General features: G+C 53.7%; 1 protein-coding gene across 6 annotated transcripts in view; it reads right to left on the reverse strand.

The window, feature by feature from the left end:
- The window catches only part of HIC2 (HIC ZBTB transcriptional repressor 2), a 36058-nt gene that overhangs the window by 12469 nt on the left and 6989 nt on the right, over positions 1-16600 (reverse strand). For 5 of the 6 annotated variants that reach the window (XM_078335822.1, XM_078335815.1, XM_078335808.1 and 2 more), the window contains exon 2: positions 1601-1698. The exons of the other annotated variant lie outside the window; for it this stretch is intronic. In XM_078335822.1, the coding sequence (XP_078191948.1) occupies positions 1601-1626 (26 nt within the window). In that variant the 5' untranslated portion in view covers positions 1627-1698. The remainder of the gene's footprint in view (positions 1-1600; positions 1699-16600) is intronic. 6 annotated transcript variants of the gene reach the window in all.

Here is a 16600-nt window from a genome sequence, read left to right on the forward strand (position 1 = left end):
TGGTGTGCAGCCTCGACTCTGCGGTTGCACCTCCAGAGCCACACGAGAGGCCACCCAGGCTTCACCAGAAGTCATGTTGCTTGCCTCCCAGATGCTGCAGTCTGCCTGCAGCCCCGCCTCTCCCCAAGGCCCTCGGCCTCACCAGGGCCACCTTGGACTCCCTGGCGGGCGCCGGCACTACCCCAACCTGAGCTTCCAGGTGCCAAGCAGGAAAGGTAGCCTGGCCCAAGCGCCTGGCACCACCTGAACCCTCCGTCCTCTCTAGGAAGGGCAGCGCCACCTGGGCCTAGGAAAGGTGGCCAGCTGGCCTCTGTCACACAGACTGGTACAGGCGCTAACTGAGGTCAGTAAGTAAGAAACATACCGACGCTGCTGGTCTCTGCGGGAACCCTGCCAGCCCAGGTATGTCTCTGCTTGTGCAGCAGCGAGACATGAGTTTCCGAGAGCAGGTGCTCCTAACCATGCTTCCAACCCCACTGAGCACCCTCTGCCAAGGACCAGGCACGCCACAGTGGGGGGTGGCAAGGGCAGGGCACACAGGTGCACAGTGGGCACCAGATGGACCCTAGGGGAGGAGGGAAATGTCCCTCCAAGGAAAGAGACAAGGACATGGCCGGCAGTGGACAGAATGACTCTGGAATGTTTTTAATGACTCAACGCTGTCCTCAGCCCTAAGCCCAACTCCTCAGTGCAAAAAACAGCACCAACAGCCCCATCCTCTCATCCCTACCAGAGACCCTCAGAGAATGGCTCAGCACAGGAGGGTGCTGGGGAAGGCATGCCAGTATCCAGGTGGCCACCTACGCCCCAGACAGGCCCACAGGCTTCCACAGGGCAGGAGGCCAGCAGACACAGGAACTTTCCTCACTGACTCATAGCTGCCGGAAAACTGAGCAGCAGGGCCCACAGGGAGCTCTGAGCCTCACACACTGTTCAGGGTCCAGTCTCTCAGCAGCTGAACTGCTCTGAGCCCACCACCCCCTGGGATCTACTGCCCCTTGCAGAGTGTCCAGCCCTGCCTCCCGGAGCAGAGCCCTGGAAAGGGTCCCATCCTACCCAATCTTCCCATGACAGAAACTCTTCCCAGTCCCATGCCCACCCTTGTTTGCAAAGACAAAGGGAAACCCTAGCATTCACAGGCTCCTAAAGGTGCCAGAGCTCAATGTGAACACACCAGGGTGCAACACTGCCTGAGACGCTGCTGGTACTCAGAGCCTAATGGCAAGAGGCAGCAAGCACCTGCCAGTGGCTGTGTCTAGCAGTCCAGCCCACAGCAGCTAAGGAGGGTGCTAACGGGCTGCTGACTTCATGAACCAATCCTCCTCCACTCCCTGCCCCCTCAACCCACCACACAGGGACAAAGAGTCCAAGGTGTGTCTTCCGCACTGGGCCCCAGTAACCCAGCCCCCTAGCCCGAGACTGGCGAGAGGACTGGCAGAAGGCAGTGGCCCCTAGGCTCCCTCCACACTGCCCGGTGCTGTGTGCACAAAAAGGACCATGGGTCAGACAGAGAGAGAAGCTGAGAACTGTGAGGCTGTGCACCACCTAGAAAGCTCTGGGAAAAGGGGCCAATGGTGGTCCTCCCTCCCCTGCGCCTCACCGGAGTGCCAGGGGCCCAGACACCATGTGAGCAGCAGCCAGCGGGGAGGGGCCTCCTGAGTGCGTGGCCTTCCTGGGGGTGCATCAATGCCTGGTCACCTGGGGAAGAGAAGACGGACACAGTCACCTGGACAGCCATCAGTGAGGAAGGAAGGGAAGGGCAATGAAGGGAAGCACCTGGAGGCCTCTGGCTGGGGCACCAGGGACAGCCCAGCAGGAGACAGTGGCAGGAGAGCCTGCCAGTTGGATCTGACGGCCAGGAAGAGTAAGTACGAGGGAGCAGGTCCAGGGAGTTCAGAGGGGGTGATACCTCCCCCCACCAACACACACAGATTAAGGACACACCCCAGGGGCCACCTAGGCCAGGGGGCCGTGGTGGCAGACACAATTCCTGGCCTGCGGGTGTGGTGGCAGGAGGCCTGGGCAGGGCCCTTCCCAGCCTGGCCACATTTACATAACAAAAGGTCAAAATTGGAGCCACTTGTGCAAGGGCTATTTATAAGAACCAGTCTCAACCGCTTCTGGCTCCCCTGCTCCTTCCCTTCCCGATCTGCTCTCAACTCCTCCCTGCCCAGAGGGCCCAGCCCCCCCAGCAGGCCACATGGCCTTCCCTCTCTGGAGGTTTCGCTGCCTAAGGGCTCGCCCAAGCTGCAGGCCTGGCCTTTCAATACTGGCCCGCCAAAGCCTTGGGCAGCTGCTGCCAGGAGAGGGTGGGCTCCCTCCCTCCCCCCCTCCCCCCCTCCCTCCCCCCCTCCCCCAGTTCTCTAGGTCCTGTGGGAGGGGGGATCCTGAGGTGGTGGGTCCTTGCACCCCACACCTGCCAGCCTGGGCCCCCACGGAATGGAGCCAGGGTTGTGGAGGGGGCGTGCAGCAGCCCATCCCGGCTTGCCCTTCCCCCACTCCACCCCCAGGGCCAGGGAGGCTCAGCAGGTCCCTCAGGAATGTGACCAGACCCGGGGTGCTGGCCCAGAGCTGGGAGGCCTAGGCTGCAGCGGACCAGCTGTCTCTCCAGCTCCTAGGCAGCTCCCCTCTGGGTGGGGGGTATGAGGGGAGGGGTGCATGGCTGGTCCAGGACCCACCAAAGGCCCGGAAGGCAGCAGAATCAGCTCTGTTGGCAGGAAGCCCAAGTACGTCCACAGTTAGCAAGGGTTGGACCCGGTGAGCTAACTGCGCTGAGGCCAGTCTTGGGCAGTGGGGGCAGGGGGAGCAGGAGCCACTGAAACACACTGGTGGGAGCAGTCAAAAAACTGGATAATCTGAGTGGCACACTGGAGACAATCAGACACCACAATTCAGCCCTCTACCACCTCATCTGCTCCCCAACCACTGCCCCTCACGACCTCGGTCAACCAGAGCCCTGCTGGGCAGAGCACCTGCCAAACTTTGCAACAAGGAGTCATCTGACCTTGCCAGAGGTCAGACCAGCTACTGGATGCCACGCAGGGAATGGGTGGAGAACAGGACTGGGGGGCACCTGAATGGGGGTGGGAACACCCTCATCAGTGCCCACTGCCTGGCCCTGACAGCCACTTTACCAGCACAGGCTAGGACCAGGTCTCCCCACCAAGGAAGGATGGCCCGAGGCTGGGTCAGCCATGACACAGCACAGGGCAAGACTCCTCCCTGCACCCTCCACTTGAGGTGGGGGTGTCAGAGCCACCTGCAGAAAGTTCACAGCAAGCACAATGCCACAAGCCTGCCATCCACACCATAGGGGCCAAGTCTGGGCCATGTCCACGCCACCACTGTGTCTGCAAGCAGCAATGCAGCCTCTCCATGACGGGGACCATATGCCACCCTGCTGCAAAACTCCTACTAAGCACTGCTCTTTCCTTCTCAGCCACAGACCTCTGCCCTACCAGCTTACCACTGGGCATGAAACAGCAAGTGCCTACCCTGGAGGGCCCCACCTGGGGAGTGCCAGGTAATTAGAAACATGGCTCTGGGCATTGGCCCGGGTGTTGGTGCCCAGCCCTGGCAGCAGCTGACTGCAGGCTGCGATGAGGATGCCGCCTGGCACCCAGCAGACCCTGGCAGCAGGCCCAGGCAGCGTGCCTATCAGCCCCAAGGCTAGCACGTCCAGCCCTGGCCTACTGCCCACCCAGAACGCTGGCTCCTAGGACACCCAGGATCTGGGGCAGTGGGGCAGCAGGCCTGGGTTATCAGGGCCAGCTTGGCATTCACTTAAGGCTCTGACCCGGCCCCTCCCTGGGACAGAGCTTTCAGGGGTCTGCAGGGAGGGGCAGGAAAGGGAGCACAGAAGTCTCTCCAGTTAGGATCCCTCAGCTCTGAGATTCCCCCTGTAGGTGGACTGGCCCCAGCCGGGAAGGGCAGGAACCCCAGCAGCTGAAGGGAGGGTCAGCTCTCTGGGGAACCCAGAAGGTCTGCAGGAAGGAACACAAAACCTCGAGGTTACCTTCCCAGGCCCTCTGTTAAGAGTAGACACAAGGCCCAGTTTATGGAAGTCAACACCCACCTGCTCTCCTTTCCTTACCCTCCCAGTCCTTGCCACAAAAAAACCAGAAAGTCATGTCCCCAACATGGAGGGTAGGCCCAGGGCCCAGGCAGGTGCTAGGGGGCTGGAACGGCAGAGACGCTCTAGCTTCTCAAGCCACTGGTGGCACATGCCCGAGCCCTGTAGAGGCAGCCACAGGAGCCTCATCCCTCAGTTCACCCTCATAGAAAATTAAGGAAGCCCCGGTCAGAGCCACCCCAATGGTCCATTTTGTGACAAGAAAAACCCTAGGGGCACACACACCCAACTGCTAAATGATGTTATCTCTGGGAGTGGGCTTAAAGAAAAACCGTAGTATCTGTATATAATGTTCATTTCTGTAATACTCAACATTTAAAAAAAAATATTACTTTTAAAACCCTAAAAATACAAAGGGCAGAAATGATGCAGAGACATGGATGAACCTCACAGTTGTGGCACCAAGTGGAAGAAGCCTTTTGCAAGAAGAGTACAGCCTGTATGACTCCAATTACATCGAGTTCTAGAATAGGCAAAATGGACTGAGGATAAAAACCAAATCAGAACAGGCTGTGAGGGACAGGTGAGGACCGTCCAGGACGGGGCATGAGGAACTTTTTGGGGTCAGAGCAACTCTGTCTTGCTGGGAGTCTGGGTTAAGGTAGATGAAAACACAATTTTACGCACTTCACTGCATGTAAACTTCACCTCAGTGAAATGAACCTCCAGACAGGTTTTCACAAGACATTCCCATCTCAGCAGCTCAGCACAATACCCCGCCATTCCCTCCTGGAATCACCACTAACCTTTACTGAGCACTGTCGAATGCCTGATCATGTGCTATGTCACTGAACCCTCAGGGCCACCCAGGAACCTGTGTGTTCTGTCCCTGTGCTGAGGCTGGGTCCCCTCTCATCTTCGCACAGCACACAGCTGAGCCTCAAACCCAGCACTCACCCTGACCTCTCACCTCCCCACGAGGTAGGAAAACCTGGGGCTAAAAGTGGAGGGACATGTCATCTGCAGCCTTGGGCACAGGCACCCTCTTCCCACTGATGATTTCCAAACCACCCAGGGGTGTCAGTTCTGCCTCAATTTTCCAACTGGTACTGAGACCAACGGCGACAGGGAAGCAGCTTGGAAGGGCACAGTGGGAACAGGTCCCCGTCCCTCCCAGCTGTTCCCTAGCTGGGCAGCCCTCACAGTGCATCTCCAGAGGGCAAAGTCCCGGGCCAAAACCACCCTGCAGGTCCCCTCCCCATGCACCCTGGATCCCTCTACTTGCTCCCCAAATGCAGACTGGCCAAATAGCCAATGGGGATGGCAGAGGCCAGGGCTCTGTGCACCCTTCGCTGCCTCCTGACACTTGGAGCAGCCCCCTTCATTGGGGGACCCACTACAGTCCCCTCACGCTTCAGGTGGGGCTCGGACAGATGCAGAGGGTGGGGCTCCCTCTTCCTAGGGGCCCCTAAGCCATGGGAGAGACTGCCTAGAGGGCACAAGGCAGCCAGGCAGGAGGCAACCAGGATCCAGAAGCACCCCAAGGCCCAGGCCCTGGACACAACCAGCCCCACACAGTCATAAGCCCAGGACTTTGTTCATCCTATCCCCATGGCCTGAAGTCCTCCCTAAGGAAGCCTACATAGACAAGAGATAGCTCCATAGGGCCAAGGCTGCACCTCGCCTACCGCCACAGCGCTGTATGAGATGGCAGCCCTCGTGTGGGCAGATCTGATCTCCTCAATCTTCCCACAGGCCCAGTGATGGGGCGTTATCTCTGCAGTTTCAGATAAGAAATTAAAAGGTTCTTGGGGGTTAAGCAACTTGCCCAGGGTCACAAAAGCATGTAGGTAGCAGAGTGAAGACCCAAAGACTGACTCCAGAGCTGTGGTCTAATGACCCCAAGCCAATGCAGGCAGGCAGGGCCAGGGATGCCACTCACACAGGGCTTCCAACTGCCGAGCTGCCTGGGGGTACTGCAGGAGGCACTGCCCTCCACGCACTGGTGTGCCAGGAGAAGGGCCTCAGCCTGCACCTCCACACGCAATCCCCCACCTCCCAGCACTGCCTGCCTGTCCACAACAGGGCCTCACCTGGGCATATTCTCCCAAACTCAGTCTGAGGGCACAGGGACTGCCCAGCTCCTCCACCTGAAGTGACAAGGTGGGGCCCACATCATGCAGCCCGCTTTGGGGGCCCAGGATGTGCTTGCTGCTCCTCTGGGAACACCCCCACCCTCCATGACCTTCTTCCCTGTCCCTCCAGGCATGGGCTGGTGGTGGGTGGGGCTCACTGCTCTGGGCAAGCCCAGCCATGTAATCCAGCTCAGACCTGGATGCCGGCCAGCAGCTCCTGGCTCTTCTCCCAGACCATCCTCCTGGAAAGCAACAGGCTCCACAAATGCCAGGAGCCCAGCTCCCTCCAACGCAGTTTATACAAAATAAACACTCGGGTTCCACTCAACACATTGGTGATGCAGTGACTGTGACCTAAAGCAGGCCTCCTCCTTCTCTGCTCCTCAGGTCAGCCTGGTCCACACCCCTGTGGCCCAGAGTGAGGGAGGTAGCATCCATCCCAGCCCAGTGACTTTCCCAAGCCTGTCCTGAAATGCCATTGGTCCTACTGACAACCTAGTGTTGCCCACAGCAGGGCCAAGCCCTGTGTGGTCCTCCAGCCACCCACACATGTGTACTGTCCCTTCTGAGAGGTGAGGAAGCCCAGACTAACAACCTAGCACAAGGAAGAGGCTGGAATGGGCTGCTGAGAGGAGAGCTGGGCAGAAGAAGGTGCCTCAAACTGTGTTACCCCAGAAGGTACAGCCTTGGTCCCCTCCCTCTTCTCATCACTTCTGGGTTTGGAGCCAGCAAGGAATGAGGTCAGGATGAGACCCTGGAGACCTGCAGCTGGATTTCCCCTGCTAGTGCTGGCACCAGGGAGGGCCCCAGGCCAGGCAATCTGGCTGAGAGTTCTGAGACACGATATTGGAGAGAAGCAGGGGAACACTGCTTAAAGAAGCAGAATAACGGCCAGGCATGGTGGCTCACGCCTGTAATCCCAGCACTTGGAGAAACCGAGGCAGGTGGATCATGAGGTCAGGAGATTGAAACCATCCTGGCTAACACGGTGAAACCCATCTCTACTAAAAATACAAAAAATTAGCCAGGCGTGGTTGTGGGCGCCTGTAGTCCCAGCTACTCAGGAGGCTGAGGCAACAGAATCGCTTGAACTTGGGAGGCAGAGGTTGGAGTGAGCCCAGATCATGCCACTGCACTCCAGCCTGCCTAGGTGACAGAGTGAGACTGTCCCCTGCGTCCCCCCCCCGAAAAAAAGCAGAATAACAATTTAAAACTATGATAGTTACTATAAACACTGCTCACCTCTAAACTCCATCCCAACACCACCCTGCCTCCCAAGAAGGGCCTGAGTGTGGGGTAAAAGGTTCTCTGGCAGCCAAGGAGCAGGAGCCCATGCAAGGACAGCAGAGCAGGTGCAGCTGCTGTTCCTAGTAAGTGAGGAAAAGGCATGAATCTGGCAGCCACATCTGTCAGGAGGCAAAACGGCCCCTGCACTGGTTTCTGCAGTCCCCTCCAGCCCATTTCCCTGCTCTTCTTGTTCACTGGCCACAATCCAAGAAACAGCACAGCACCAGCAGAGATCTTACCAGAAATGCAGACGCTCAGGCTCCATCCAGCCCTAACCACGAGAGCCCTGGAGTCTCAAACACACCCTCAAGTCTCAGAAGGGCTAGGTTAGAAGATTTTTTTCCCCCTTTTGTTTTTATGCCTGGAAAGCTCTCTACTGCCTGAAAGCCAAGCGCTCTGCGAGGAGTAATCACTCAAGGTATGGACGTCAAGTGGAAAGACCCCAAAATGAAGACACATTTCCCATGTACAAAAGCTCACAGGCTGGAGAATGCAAACAGTAGACCTAGAATGTGCCACAGCAAGGCTAGGCCTGTTACCACAGGCATCACAATGGTGACCACACCAGGGGGTTCCACAAACCCTGATCAGAGAAGCAGACGTGAGCGGCAGGCACAGGTCTGCATGTCCGGGAGGGAGGACAAGCAGTGGCAGCACAGCAGACAATAGGTGGAAAGTCTACATGCAAGGCACTAAATAGGCGAGGAAAGCCTGGGCCGCCCAAGTGGAAGGGACTGTCATGATCATCTCTCTCACCCCAGGGACACCTTAAAAGGAGATAACAGCCCCAAAGGGAGGCACCCTGCACAGCTGAGTCACAGAGCTGCAGCAATCAGCCTGAGGCTCCAGGAGAGACTCTCCAACCTCACAATTTCAAAATCAACCCTGGCAGCTAACAATTTCTTAACGCCAAGTAAAGACTAGAATTAGAAATAAACAGAAACCCTATCATCTTCTATCACCATTACTTCATAAAAGAAAACATTTCAATGACCGAAGAGCAGGAAGAACTACTGGCAGCCCTGCACCTATGCAGTTGTCCAGGTCTGGCAAAGGCTTGGAGGCAGCCGGCATTAAGGAGCCGTTGCACTGTCCCTACAGAACACTGCCTGACCCTTGGTTGGGACAAGACTGAGATGACATGCTAAAAGGGAATCAGAAAAAACAAAAACACAAAAATTCACTAAAGATGAGATTTTGATAAGACACTAAAGATGAGATTCTGAGTAGCCAAACAAAGACTAAAAGAGCATCTCCTCAGGCTGGGCGGGGTGGCTCACGCCTGTAATCTCAACACTTTGGAGGGCTGAGATGGGAGGATCATGAGGTCGAGAGATCTGGGTCCTTTTTTTTTTTTTCCCTCAAAAAATAAAAATACAAAAGTATCTTACAGGGATGAAAAGAAAATGGGGATGTTTTTAAACAACAGGACTGTTCCAGAAAGAATAAGAATCTCAAAGCCCATCAGGAAAAAAGACAGGTAACATTAAACGCTGGCCAGGCAGTAGAGCAACCGGAAGTCTCACGTGCTTTATTTTTGTTAATTTTTTTTTTTTTTTTGAGACGGAGTTTTGCTCTTGTTACCCAGGCTGGAGTGCAATGGCGCCATCTCGGCTCACCGCAACCTCTACCTCCTGTGTTCAGGCAATTCTCCTGCTTCAGCCTCCTGAGTAGCTGGGATTACAAGAGTGCAGTGTGCCACCAAGCCCAGCTACTTTTTGTATTTTTAGTAGAGACGGGGTTTCACCGTGTTGGCTAGGCTGGTCTCAAACTCCAGACCTCAGACAATCCATCCACCTTGGCCTCCCAAAGTCCTGAGAGTACAGGCATGATCCACTACCCCCGGCCTTAGGCCCACAGCTTTAGAAAACCCTTGGATGGCATAGAAGATCAAGACCATCCTGGCTAACAGGGTGAAACCCCATCTCTACTAAAAATACAAAAAATTAGCCAGGCATGGTTGCGGGAGCCTGTAGTCCCAGCTACTCGAGAGGCTGAGGCAAGAGAATCACTTGAACTTGGGAGGCAGAGGTTGGAGTGCCATCAAGGTTTCTCTAAAGCATGTGAGTCTTCTGTAATCCGTGCACTTTGGGAGGCTAAGGCAGGTAGATCACTTGAGGCCAGGAGTTTGAAACCAGCCTGGCCAACATGATAAAATCTCATCTCTGCTAAAAATACAAAAATTGCCTGGGCGTGGTGGCGAGCGCCTGTAATCCCAGCTACTTGGGAGGCTGAGGCAAGAGAATCACTTGAACCCAGGAGGCAGAGGTTGCACCACTGCACTCCAGCCTGGGAGATAGGAGCGAGACTTCTTCAAAAACAAAAGAAAAAGGAGAGGGCAGAGGGGCAGGGGTGCAGGGGGGCGGGGGCAGGGGGCAGAGGGGGACAGGGGGCAGAGGGGCACAGGGGGAGGGGGGAGAGGGAAAGAGGGAAGGGGAGAGGGGGGGAGAGGGGGGAGGGAGGGGGGAGAGGGGGGAGGAAGGGGGGAGAGGAGGAAAGGGGAAGAGGGGGAAGAGGGGGAAGACGGGGAAGGAGAAGAGAGAAAGCAAAAGAAAGCTGTGGGGCTGAAAACTCACCCAAGGTATACAACAACAAGAATGCACTTAGGCACATCAAACAGGCAGGCACACTCAGGAAGGCCCAATGCTGGAAAACAACTCCTATGCCCAGCCTGAGAAGGGGCAGCTGCAGGTATAAGAGACTATGATCTGGCAGTGAACAGGACTGAACTTTAAGCTGAACTGTATGAACTTATGTTTTAGGGGTCAAAAAACAGCTGACTGCTGATAATTTCTCATGGTTTGACTTACAACACAGATGAATCTCTCAAATATACTTTTGAGCAAAGATGCCAGAGCAAAGAGACTATTACAGTTCCATTTGTAAACATTCAAAAGCACATAGCACTAATCATATGGGTGGGGGGTTGAAAGTGACTAAGCTTAAGGACACGTGAGGGGCTTCCAGGGTTGTGTTTCTCACTCTGCACGTTAGTTACAGGGCATGATCATTTGTGAATAACTCTTGGAGCTGTGCACACTTCTTACGTAAGATGTCCTTCAGTTCAATACAGTACACTGAAACCTTCAGAAGGGAAGCAGAGATCAACTTTATCCTGATCAGCAAGTAGACTGAGTCCAGGTAGCAAACTCTCCTAGACCCCCAACCAATAACAACACAGGAAGCAGAACATTGGTGGAACAGCTGGCAACGTGGCAATGTCCAGAATGGATTGCCCATCCTAGGGAGTGAGCTCACAAGCCAGACAGGAGCCCACAGGAAACAGAAAGACTACTGTAAATCCTTATTAGAAGCAGTCTAAAAGACTGCTTTTATCTAAAAGATAAAAACCTGATAATGTTTTCTGTGTTTTTTTTGAGATGGAGTTTCGCTGTTGTCACCCAGACTGGAGTGCAAAGACACAATCTTGGCTCACCGCAACCTCCGCCTCCTGGGTTCAAGCAATTCTCCTGCCTCAGCCTCCCGAGTAGCTGGAATTATAGGCATGTGCCACCATGCCCAGCTAATTTTGTATTTTTAGTAGAGATGGGTTTCTCCATGTTGGTCTCGAACTCCCCACCTCAGGTGATCCACCTGCCTCAGCCTCCCAAAGTGCTGGGATTACAGGTGTGAGCCACTGCACCCAGCATCAACTGACACTTCTAAAGGAGAGGGGGTTCTGCAAATCCTGAAAGACAATCCCAGGAGAAATAGGAAATTTGGAGCATGGTAAGTGAGGTTCAAACAGGACACCAAATAATTCCCAGCAACCACCTCCAACAGGTCCTCATAGTGGCAGCCAGCTAGGCTGGGTGCCGGCTGGGCATATCAAAGGGAGGAAGCCAAGAAGAAAATGGGTGAGGCTCTCAGGGATGTGGGGTCAAAGGAAGCAGCTGGGGAGAAGGAAATAGCCCACCTCACCTGCTCCTTCATAGGTAATCAACACACAAATCCCCCAGTGCCTCAAAAAAATGGCCCAGGAGCTAGAGCCAAAGATCAAAGATGAAGTTATTTTACTCCAAATAAGGAAAATACAACAACAAAAAACAAGTTAGAGATACATTCAGCATCCAGTGGAAGTTTTGTGATTTTTTTTTTGGAGATAGGGCCTTGCTCTGCCACCCAGGCTGGAGTGCAGTGGCACGATCATAGCTCATTGCAACCTCTAATTTCTGGGCTCAAAGGATCCTCCCAGCTCAGCCTTTTGAGTAGCTGAAAACTAAAGGCGCATGCCACCATACCCAGACAATTTTTAACATTTTTTGTAGAGGTGAGGTCTCGCTATGCTGTTCAGGCTGGTCCCAAACTTCTGGGCTCAAATGATCCTCCTGCCTCAGCCTTCCAAAATGTTGGGATTATGGGTGTGAGCCACTGTGCCAGGCCTTAAAAAGCGATTTTTAAGGATAAAATTGGGCAACTGCTATAGAAAATATTACAATCTATGGCCCTGTGCCTGAAAAGTCCCCAAGTGTGAAAGAAGGGGTCTCTCCTGTCCAGGAGGTAACTTCAAAGTGTTAGCAGAGGACTTGTCCAAGAACTCAGAGACGGATCCAGACAGACTTGGGGAAAAAAATGCTCACAAGTTTCACTGTGCTTTTAAACTGACTCTCAGTGGTGCATTAAGGAACTGGATTTAGAGACAGAAAACAAAATAAACAGGCACTTCTCTGCCTCAAGAAGCACAGCTTGGGAGTTAAAAGTGGGCTGCTTAGAAGGCCGAAAAAACAAAACCCAGAAAACCACCCAAATGCTCACTGCCGGTAAGACAGGTGATTATGCGTGGATACCACCACCCTGGACACTGAAATGGGAGAATAGGATAGCAGAAACTGCTGTTCCTGGCGTCCCAAGAGTGCAAGGTACCCAGCTTCCTGCAAACTCAGCCAAAATCATCCAGAGTTTAAGGATCCAGACAAATGTGTGAAACCCACAAAAGCCAGCGAATGGCTGACCCACAATTCAGAAGAGTGTTGGCTTCTAGAGCGAAGTGAGCATAAGCCAGGGAGAAGTGCATGGGGTGTTCCAAGGACTTGGGAGGGCGTTTCTTATGTGGTGTCTGTCTCCCTTAGTGGGACACCCATGATTCAACCAATAGTGAGTTTACCACTACTTGTCTCTATATTCTTTAAGATTTGTGCACACATGTATATATGTTTAATTTACACCCTCTGCTATTTACACCTTTGTTTGGTTTATTTTTTTTTTTGAGACAGAGTCTCACTCTGTCACCCAGGCTAGAGTGCAGTGGCGTGATCTTGGCTCACTGCAACCTCCGCCTCCTGGGTTCAAGCAATTCTCCTGACTCAGCCTCCCAAGTAGCTGGGATTACAGGCACCTAACAACACACCTAACTTTTGTATTTTTAGTAGAGACGGGGTTTTGCCAGCTTAGCCAGGCTGGTCTTGAACTCCTGACCTCGTGATCTGCCTGCCTCAGCCTCCCAAAGTGCTGGGATTACAGAGGTAAGCCACTGCATCTGGCCTATTTACATCTTTGTAAATAACTTCACTTCTATCACTAAGTCTACTAAGGAAGCTGAGCCTGCTCTGTGCAGAAGTCTCAAAAGAAGGGAAAGTCGAGTGTAGTGGTTCAAGCTTCTAATTCGAGCACTTTGGGAGGCTGAGGCAGGAGGATCGCTTGACCCCAGGAGTTCAAGACCAGCCTGGGCAACACAGCGAGAACCTGTCTCATAAAAAAAGAAAGAAAGGAAGGGAGGTTGTAGCTGGTTGCAGTGAGCCAAGATTGTGCCACTGCACTCCAGCCTGGGCGACAGAGACTCCATCTCAAAAAAAGAAAAGAAACAGGGAAGAGGAATGAGACCTTCCTGGTGCAGGGAAGAGCTAAAGCCCAATCCCGGGAGGAGCCACGAGGCTAAAGCTGAGGAGCACTCACAGAGCACCTCCCTCCTACTGCCTGAGAGGTCACCCGGTCCACAGCCGTCAAACCCAGCAGAATCACACAGTTGGGCAGCCATGACAACAATGCACAAATGAGGGCTTTGGAGGGCTCAGTTCCCACAAGAGATAACCCAGAAAACATCACCCTGTCTTAATAATCTAAAGCAAAAGAAGCTGGGGCCTCCACACCTGGGGAAGCAGGCATGCTTCACTCAAGAGGAGTTACCCAGGAGGGAGAAATCCCAGGAAACCTACCAAGGTCTAGAGGGGGAAGGGCAGAATTAGAGACACTCTAAGTGAAAATATCAGTGTTTAGAACACAATTACTCCCCTACAACCCCTCGCCTAGTCCCTGTACCCTCCAATTCAGAGTTCAATAACCCTGAATTATCTTTCTCAAACACCCACCTTATCAAGCCACTCCCCTGCTTAAAGCTTTCAATAGGCCAGGCGCAGTGGCTCACACCTATAATCCCAGCACTTTGGGGAGGTCAAGGCGGGCAGATCACCAGGTCAGGAGATCAAGACCATCCTGGCTAACACAGTGAAACCCTGTCTCTACTAAAAATATAAAAACTTAGCTGCGTGTGGTGGCACACGCCTGTAGTCCCAGCTACTTGGGAAGCTGGGGCAGGAGAATCATTTGAACCAGGGAGGCAGAGGTTGCAGTGAGCCAAGATCGCACCCTGCACTCCAGCCTGGGCAACAGGCTCAAAAAAAAAAAAAACACAAAATTAGCCAGCCAAGGTGGAGCATGCCTGTAATCCCAGCTACTCTGGAGGCTGAGGCAGGAGAATGCTTGAACCTGGGAGGCAGAAGTTGCAGTGAGCCACGATCACGCCACTACACTCCAGCCAGGACAAGAGTGAAACTCTCTCTCAAAAAAAAAGCTTTCAAAGGACGCCCAACGCCTGGGATTAAGTCCATCCATGCTCAGGCCTGGCATGCAAAGCACTTCTTACAGGGGCATCAAGCCCACCTCATCCCTTCCACAGACACACCTAAGAGCTTCAACAGGCTGTGCCCTATTCAGGGAGGAGCTTGCCCCACCCGACTCCCTCTTCTGTAAAGCCAGACTTGCCTCTGCTGTTCCCCCCACTCCCAACGTCAGCACCAGCTGCCAAGCCACTTCCCTCCTGCCTGCCCCCACCACAGACCAGTACCCAAAGTTAGAACCTGTGTCCCAACCAGCCACAGCATCAGGCATGCAGCAGGCGCTCATAAACATTCATTACATGAAGAAATGCTAATCAGAGCCAATGCTAAGAAGAGAGAGGGTGAAACAATATGTGAAAGCTAAGGAAGATGGAAATGTCCAGCATCCTCCCTGCCACTGGTTCTAAAATTGTGTTGTTAGGGCCGGGCGCAGTGGCTCACAACTGTAAGCCCAACACTTTGGGAGGCTGAGGCAGGCGGATCACCTGAGGTTTGGAGTTCGAGACCAGCCTGACCAATATGGTGAAACCCTGTCTCTTTAAAAAAAAAAAAAAAAATTGTGTTGTTTATGTTCTTAAAAATTGGGACTCCCAAAGAGCTTTTGCTTATGTGGCTTCTATGTTACTGTTTTGTGGGTTTTTTCTGAGATAGGGTCTTGCTCTGGAACCCAGGCTGAAGTGCAGTGGTACAATCATGGCTCACCGTAAACTCGAACTCCTGGCCTCAAGCCATCCTTCCACCTCGGCTTCCCAAAGTGCTGGGATTACAGGTGTGAGTCACTGTGTGCTAATAATTTGTTTTTTAAATAAAGACAGGGTCTCCCTATTTTTGTAGAGACAGGGTTTCCCTGTGTTTCCCAGGTCTTAGTCTTTAACTCCTGGCTTCAAGTGATTCTCCCTCCACCTGGGAGGTGGAGGTTCAAATATTTCTAACAACCCATTTACAGGCAAGGAGAATGAGGCCTGGAGAGGTTAAGGGACTGGCCCACAGAGGAAGCAGCAATCATTTTTCCACAAAACTACAGTTTCCCAAACTCTGAAATCTTGGACAAGGGGCCTCCCGCCAAACCTGAGAGTAACAAATTTCAGCAAATAAAAGGAAGAACCATTTTCAATGGTCCTCGAATACTGAGGAGGCAGGGCTGGCAGAATCCATCAATGGGCCTCCAGAGTCCTACCACTCAGAGCTGGCAACACTGCTGAGAGTGGCACTGCCTCTGCAGACTGTGACCAGGACTCGGTGGGGCCCTGCATCTGGAAGCAGAGGTGGTAGGTGGGGGAGGGGTGCTACCAGGAAGCAAGATGTGCATGCTGCCTGCTGGGGGCATGAAGTCAAAGTCCCCTCCTGCCCAAAGCGGCTAAGCCAGCCCTACTGCCCTTATCAGCATCAACACATGCCTGGAATGTGGGACTTTGGCAACAACCCTCTCCCCTCAGCCTGCACGGGACTGACGCCTGGTGCTTGGGCTTGGGTTCACCTACCACAGCCAGAGGACAACAGCCTTGCAGCACCAGAACCTGCACCCCCAGCCCATCTAGCAGGAGACAACCTACCACAAGTCGCTGAGAGAAGCTACCCTGCCTGCGTCCCCACACCACCAAGGCTATGGCTGAGCACCTGTTTGTCCACACTCAAAGAATCCCAAGAGTTCAGCTCTGGTCCCTGCAACAGCCAGACCATCCCCCATATGGGTCTCCTGGAGGTGTTCAGCAAAGGCACAGGCTGCCGTGGGGCAGAAGATTCCCACATACCAGAGGGTTAAGGAGTGGCATGTGACTGGAAGGATGAGAACGGCCCAGAGAACGCTCTCTAGCCCCTGGTTGCTGGGACACCTGCAGGGGACTACCATCCCACTCTGGGAGCCAGACTCCCTGGCTTTGTCCAGAGCAGCCATCCCACCACCCCACTCAAAATGAAAATCTCAGCTCCCCTCCAGCCCAAGTACTGCTCAGAGTAAGGAGCCCTCACTCACAAATGTGTCCAAGGCTTTCACACACTTCACCTGGAGCTTCTCCACCCATTCCCTCGCTACATGATTCTCTTTAACTTCTCTGAGTCACATGTACAATGAGGACTGACAAAATGATTAGGAGCACACTGATGTGTTCTGAAGACTGAATCAGGTGTAAAATGCCCACTGCCAGGCTGAGCCCAGGAACAAGCCTGGGGTGAGCTCTCACCCTCTTCGCCATTACCTTCCTGGCCTTCTATCAGAACTCTGTGGGGACCATCCTCCTCCCAGCTTCCAAGCCAGCTTCCCATGGTACCAGCCA

The sequence above is a fragment of the Callithrix jacchus genome, chromosome 1 (assembly GCF_049354715.1).
Source record: "Callithrix jacchus isolate 240 chromosome 1, calJac240_pri, whole genome shotgun sequence".
Taxonomy (NCBI): Eukaryota; Metazoa; Chordata; class Mammalia; order Primates; family Cebidae; genus Callithrix; species Callithrix jacchus.